This window comes from Poecilia reticulata, linkage group LG10 (assembly GCF_000633615.1).
Source record: "Poecilia reticulata strain Guanapo linkage group LG10, Guppy_female_1.0+MT, whole genome shotgun sequence".
In the NCBI taxonomy this organism is placed as follows: Eukaryota; Metazoa; Chordata; class Actinopteri; order Cyprinodontiformes; family Poeciliidae; genus Poecilia; species Poecilia reticulata.
The window spans coordinates 7,089,888-7,097,440 of NC_024340.1; the positions used below are offsets into that span (position 1 = coordinate 7,089,888).

A 7,553-nucleotide genomic window follows, 5' to 3' on the forward strand; every position below is an offset into this window, starting at 1 on the left:
TGACCTTGTACCTGGAGGTTTGATGAAACAAAGGTCATTGTTTGACCAGTTGATGTCTTTGCCTGTCAGTTTTTATTTGGTCTTCATCTCATTGCGTTCATTTATATATATACTTTTCAAATCATTGATGTCAAAATTTCAGCTTATCAACACTAAAGTCAACCAAAGCACCGTCCTCGAAGCCCCTACCGCATTTTGAGAGCCAACRGCTGAGTGGGAAGAAGCAGTCTTGTAGAGGACTAGGCTGAAATGTTACTTAGTTGTTYTTTATTARTTTTAAACATRCTTTTAATTATTACTGCTGTCTCTTTTGAGTAGAAACTCTGCCGTTGTGTTTCTGATTCAGTCTTGACAGATTTTTACTCTTCACTGAGAAAACGGTAGCTCTCTGGGAGAGCTCAGTCGTCCACAGGTAGCGCAGAGATAATTAGCTAAATCTCTATGGGTAGTTTGGGCCCCTCCGGCCCCCGCGATGGAAATAAATCAAGTTTCCGTCCGTCCTGTCAGTGGGACCAGCAGCGGTTAGGTAAGAGTCCCCTTCCTTTATTTGAATTGACTAATTAGACTCAGAAACCACACAGTATTTCTTCCAGCTGAAGCCCGAAACATTGCTGATACAAGCTGTGCTCCTGAAGGATGCAAATCGTATGTGTCCACATGAGGCTCGTTGTGTCCCTCAGTCTCCAGTTCTCAGTGTTTTTTTTCCCTTTCAGTCGTGTCCTTTTCTTTTCACACCCTTTTGAAATCTTCCCCATGTCATTACAGAGCTAGCTCTGGGGGTCTTTTAGCCAGCAACACGGTAAAAGGCCTCTGGGGTCGCAGTCAATTTGATACTTTGAGGAACGTTTAGCTTTTTTTTTTCATTGAGACTCATCAGTAGGCTCAAATTGCTCTTACAGAATTAATGCCATTTCTGTTTGATACAATGAGTTTTTTTTTTTAAATATGAGGCACCTGAACAATGCTCTGCCAGACTGACACGTTTCCTCTCCCTCACAGTACAAAAAGAGGCTATTTCACAGTTGGCATGATACAGCTGGCGTAATRCATTATTTAAGACAAAAACATCCAATYATCATGAGAGGATTTCAATCTTGGCTGAACCTTTTCTGCATCTGCGTAGTCTTTGTTCAGCTTCTCTCCAACCTTCAGAGACGTAAGTTAGCACACCCGTTACTTCTGGTGTTTGTAACCTTTGTTGTTTCTAGGTTGGAAACGCTAGCTTAAGGATGTTTTTCCCTCTCTATCATGTTTGCGTTGTGTAACTCATCAGTTCCTAATGTCTAGTAGTCTACCGGAGTCACAAGAAAATATAGTGACAAAGTATTTACAACAGGCCACAACAAGGAACGCTCCAGCAGATACTTAAAAACTTAGGTAAGGTGCAGTGAGGACGTGGCTGTATGGGGATAGTGTGTYGATTCTTGAATTTCCTCCAATCTCTCTGTAGTTCCTTCAGACTGCTGTGCTTAGTTTAAGAAAGATTGACTTTGACCAGACATATTCAAAGGTCTTGTTTATTTTTCACTGTTATGAGCTTTTTTGTTCTAAAGAAATTTGTTCAACTTGCGATACAAAACTTTCATCATTCAACCATTACCAACCCTACAAACTCTGGGTTGCTTCACACTGTTTCTGCTGTCTAAGGTCTTGAACGTGCCTCCTGTTTTCAGTGTTTTATCACTGTAAGTTTGAACTCACCAGACCATTAAACCTTTCCATCTTGACTCCCATTTGACCACRGGGTCAGCTGGAAACGTTGGTCACTTTTCTTCCAGCGGCTTTTTGTTCACACCGAACAMAAGTCACGATTTCTGAGTTACGTTTTAAACTCTGAACAACCGGGGCTGTTTGGATTTCTTCACACATATATTTTTGCCCAATTTTCCCACTTGAACATGCATTTTTAATGCAGGCAACATTTTAGTATTGAGGGTATTTTCCTCAACTAAAATTGCCTCCTTATTTATTCGTCAAGCTGAACATTTGGGTATTTGACTCTTTCCTTGGAAAACCCTCCCACATAAACCGGTCTAGAAGTTCTCGTCAGGTAAATGTGTACACTTGGCTCCCATCACGTCCAAACTCATCAAAAGTTGTTGATTGTAGCACACTCTGCTCCCTTCATAGCCCTTCATTTTTAATTTATGGTGGTAATCATCAAGCTTAATGTACAGTGCGAGGGGGAGTACTCCTCCTGCCGTTGAGGCGTCATTCCTCTGTGGTCCTGCTCCGCAGCAGATGGTGTCTCTGATACAAARCATATTATGCATCTTTCACCTTAATATTTGCTCCAGGGTCGCATTAAGCCAATTGATCTCTCGCAAATCTGCAGTAGACGGTGAGTTGCAGATTCCTGGAGCTCTAGATCTTTCCRAAGAGTATTCTAGCTCTGACAGTCGAGCCAAACTTTTGCTGTTTTCTTCTTTGTTTTTGGTGAGACTTTTATTTTCCAACCCTGATGACTCGTTCATTGTTTYAGACRAAGGAATGCTAGTAGTTTTGTCATCTGTTATCTTAACAACAGAACAATTTCAGTGCAGGTGTTGGAATGAATGAACAGATTGACTTCAGCGTGTTGGTAATCAAATAAACAGGAAGGTTAAAATAATCAAAAAAAAATTTTTAAGGAATGTGAAAGTGAAAAAAGCAGATCCCCTGTGTTTAAATGAGGGCAAATGCTGCAAATGCAACAGATATTTCTATGGAAGTATGATTTAAAGCATGAAAAAAATGTAGTTTGACAGAGCCACTCTCCTTAGATCAGCATGGGAAAGTATAAGACAGGGTTTGCTTTAATCTACCCACGGCACCTGTGAGCTTGARATGATCAGATCAGGATGATTCAGATAGCATCAAAGTCTCCTTAAGTCACAGGGGGGGTTACTCAAATGACTTTCCAACAATCGAAACTTTCCGCGCACACACACATTTCTTTAATATCCGACGACGTGTGGACTCTCGCACTCGGAGCCACCTTGAAGTTCACAAAAATGCCAGATTTCCATCCCCTGTAATGACTGCGGAGGGAGATAAGCGCTTGGACAAACTTTTACCGTCTGTGATTATAGCTCCAACTGACCTGATGAGGCAGGCTGGGAGGAAGGACAAGGACCAGGAGAGGTCAAACTTTATGTGAAACTCCACGTTCAATGGAGCAACACGTCATCGAAACTATTCAATCTGGTCAGGATGATTATTTACAAAGTGAAAATATGTTTTCAGTCATAATCATTTTAAATGATTACATCAAACTTTATGCCACAAGGACCAAAAKAGTCATTTTCTTTTTTTAATATTAAAAAATACATGTCTTTTTCCACTGTTTTTTGTCTGCTYAACAATAAACCAAACCTGCTGGATTTTAATGAAATGAGAAAAATAGTCAGAAAAGGGATTTGTATCATTGCACCATTGGTGGTGAAGGTGGGGTCAGTTTATTATGTTTAAATTMAGTTTTAAAAAACAACTTTATCACAGAGAAATTTAATGTTGTATCTCATCAAGTATTTATTTAAAAAGTCGTTGTGGACTTAAGATGTTGCTGGAAGGAAGGATATCTGGTAGCAGTCAGCCTTGCATTAAATCTGAAGTGTTTTCCTCCAGGATTTAAGGTCATAGTTCAGGTATTATTTGACCTTTTGAGATGCTAGCCAATTGCTCCCAGTTGTATAAAAGGTAACTTTGTTGCCACGGTTACGCATCGTGACGGTCCGAAAGCAAAAAAAGTGAGAGCAAAAATCCTTCTGGCTGCACAGCATCCAAAACCACAAGGAGTAAATGTTCAAACATTCATCGAAGCAACTGAAAAACTCATGAGATAAAGTTTAAAAAGAACAAATCAGAAATAATACATACAGACACTCCAACATGACTGGAGTAATTCTGGAACGCTTGTTGTTTTACTTCCTGTAGAATTCAAATAAATGCAAAAAACTTGATTAATTAATGAGGAATAATAACCTCAGGGTTCAGTATTAGGACCTGTTCTCTTTCTTTTTTATATTCTCCCTTTTGGCCAAATAAGTACATTTTCACGTCTCATMAYKCCTCTACTGATGACGTTCAGCTGCATTCTTCCTTCAGATCTTCTGAATATCAAAAGTTGTCGTCAGTGACTGCGATAAAACGGAAATCTTAATTATTCGTCGTTACAGTCAAATAACCCAAGTGAGGCAGCGCCTTGACCAAGCCACAGAAACGTTGGCATTATTTTGGATTCTGCCATGTCAGCGCATCACCATTAACCATTCTTTCTTTTCGATGTTTTAATGATGTAATGTTTTTTGTTTTTATTTTTATTTTGTTTTTTTTTATTTTTTTTAAATCTCTCTCTTTCTCACTGATTATTTCTGTTTTTATTTTAATTATGTAAAGCACTTTGAAATGCCTTGCTGCTGAAATGTGCTATACAAATAAAATTTGATTGATTGATTTGATTGAACCAGAAACAGCAGCCTCGTGAACAATCAGTCTGTTATTTTCCTCCATTTTATTTTGATAATGCCCTTCATGGGCTTAAAGTTGGTCAATGTCCCGTTTACAGCTCATTATTTTTACCTGAAAAGCCTCTTTTTACCGGTTGGTCTTTTTAAATGAACACAATGATGTTCATAAATCTTGTTGCAAAAGTTGAGCACAGCAACAGCAGCTTGTCCAATCATCATACGCAGTATTCAGTCGTGAACAAGCTCACAAAACTTTTACTGCAATTAAGTTATCTTCTCCCTAAAACTGTTTACTTCAGATCTTGCTGAACCTTTACAACACTGACAGTTTAGCCGCTCACATGCAAGCATGGATGTAAAATTGAACCAGCAGCAGGCTGTAATTTTTAACTCCAGTAAATGACAAGAAAGATTCACATTCTCTGTTTTTATGATGCTGGCAGCCAGAAGTGAACACCTACCTTGTCATTATCATGTGTTTGCTGCCCACCTTCTTGTATTCAGATRGTAATATGGGTTAACAAAAAGTCCCAAACTCTTGCATTTGCTTTTTATATATATAATGTGTAACTTTAAAAAGTATTTAAGTTTCAAACTGGACATATTATACGGCATAAACATGTTTTGAGTAACAATTGTGTTACTTTGTAAAAGCACAAATAAACAGAATGTAAAGTAAACCAAAGACTACAACTAAGACACTTACATTTTAAGGCATGTTGAATTTGACGTTGCAATACGTCATCAAAATATGTAGTATTTATTTATTTATTTATTTTAAGTTCTGTTTCAATGCTCTGTGTACGTTGAACAAAAGCGATGAGGAAATGGTGACAAAGCAAGGAGAACATGGCGGTAGGTGGAGTGCTGGGACAGTGGGGGGGGGGGGCAGCGGCGGAGGAGGCCTATAGGTGAAGGGTTGTCTCATTAATCTTAAAAGGGCACTGCGTAACTTTCAGAATGCAAATGAAACCATCAATCTTGTCAGGGAGATAGAGCGATGGAAAGATAGAGAGATGGAGAGGGGTATCTGGGAAGAGGATGGAAGGGAAAAGAAGAATAACTCAATCCTCCATGTGCCTTCGTGTCACATCATAAAAGTCTCATAAAGGGTGTTTCATTAAAAAACAGGAAACTGAAGTTTAACTGAAAGTCAACGTTTAAGAAGCGAGAGAGAGAGAACTCTACTCCGACATAAAAACCTAATTGTTATCAAGTTAAGACAAAAACAACAGAATCTAACATTTGAGCAACAATTGTTTGGCTTGTTGTGGATGCAAACTGCTGCATCTTGTTGCTTTGTGTGGTTTCAAAGGCCACAAATTCAGATATTTCTATTAAACATAGTTNTATTTATTTATTTATTTTAAGTTCTGTTTCAATGCTCTGTGTACGTTGAACAAAAGCGATGAGGAAATGGTGACAAAGCAAGGAGAACATGGCGGTAGGTGGAGTGCTGGGACAGTGGGGGGGGGGGGCAGCGGCGGAGGAGGCCTATAGGTGAAGGGTTGTCTCATTAATCTTAAAAGGGCACTGCGTAACTTTCAGAATGCAAATGAAACCATCAATCTTGTCAGGGAGATAGAGCGATGGAAAGATAGAGAGATGGAGAGGGGTATCTGGGAAGAGGATGGAAGGGAAAAGAAGAATAACTCAATCCTCCATGTGCCTTCGTGTCACATCATAAAAGTCTCATAAAGGGTGTTTCATTAAAAAACAGGAAACTGAAGTTTAACTGAAAGTCAACGTTTAAGAAGCGAGAGAGAGAGAACTCTACTCCGACATAAAAACCTAATTGTTATCAAGTTAAGACAAAAACAACAGAATCTAACATTTGAGCAACAATTGTTTGGCTTGTTGTGGATGCAAACTGCTGCATCTTGTTGCTTTGTGTGGTTTCAAAGGCCACAAATTCAGATATTTCTATTAAACATAGTTRTTTCCTTTCTAAATATATATTTCTGCTTGTCGGGCTGATSCTATCCGACATGTCAGAATGTCCTTGGGTTAAATATTGAATMTCTCAGTAAATACTACAGCACCTGACAAAGCTGCTTCCTGCCAGYTGTCTGTAAATGTAAAAGTGTCGAACAAAAACGGCTGAACCTAAAATACAACGCAGCCCATTTCTGCCTTTAATTTATCATCACTGTACGTCAGCTACGCTCCAGCTGATTAAAAAAGTTCACCTCTCATTCTTAAACATCAAGAGTCTTGCAAAAGTGTTATATATCTTTTGAACCTTTTCACATTTTTTCATGCAACAACCTACAAACTTAAAGGTATTTTAATTATGAGTGGGTAATTGTTGTATCGTTTATTTATTGTGACAAATTTCTTGCCAATGTACATTTTTTGGAAACTTGAGAATTTTTCTTGCGTTATTGTTCCATTATCATTATTTTACTTGAAATGGTCTCGAAACAACAATATTATTGTTTATTGCAATAATGTCTGGGACAGTTCATCATCCAGCAAAATGTATCGTGCCAGTCCCAGTCTGTTTATTATTATTATTGTTATTATTATTATTATTGTCACAATTCTTCACTTTACTGTCATATTTATAACTAAAATAGACATCAGAAATACATTAAATGTTATTCCTTTCTACTTGTCTTGTCTGTCATGGCGTGTGCTGTTGCTTTTCTTGGCCAGATCACCCGTTGTGAACAAAGTCTTGATCTTGATAGGTTTTTATGTGGCTAAAGGTTTAATAAATATATAAAGAAAAATGTTATTTTCATAAAATTTGAACATTGAAACCCCATTAGTTTGAAACTGTTGCACACTCAYATTAATCATCTGCCCTCTTGGTCTCTTTCAGCGCTGCAGACGACTCAGCCTCCCAAAGTCCTTTTCCCTCCAGAGAGACAAGACACGGTGATAGAAATCACGCCTGGTAAGGAGGAACCTTTTCACTTTGTGCCACCTTCAATTTTGGAAGAAAATCTTTGGTGCAAAATTATAACTGTGTTTTGRTTTTTAAAATGTGGCTAACTGATGGTGCAGTTGCTAGTCTCAGAGCCAGAAGTTTCTGGTGCGGGGTAATCCTCACCCTGTTGGGGCAAATTGTCAGAAAACAGATGGATAGATGGTACTCCT

The 7,553-nt window shown here is 38.4% G+C and overlaps 1 protein-coding gene across 1 annotated transcript in view; it reads left to right on the plus strand.

The window, feature by feature from the left end:
• il1rapl2 (interleukin 1 receptor accessory protein-like 2) overlaps window positions 1-7,553 on the plus strand; it is a 160,058-nt gene that overhangs the window by 81,655 nt on the left and 70,850 nt on the right. The window contains exon 6 of the mRNA XM_017307004.1: window positions 7,276-7,350. Coding sequence (XP_017162493.1) covers window positions 7,276-7,350 — 75 coding nt within the window. The remainder of the gene's footprint in view (window positions 1-7,275; window positions 7,351-7,553) is intronic.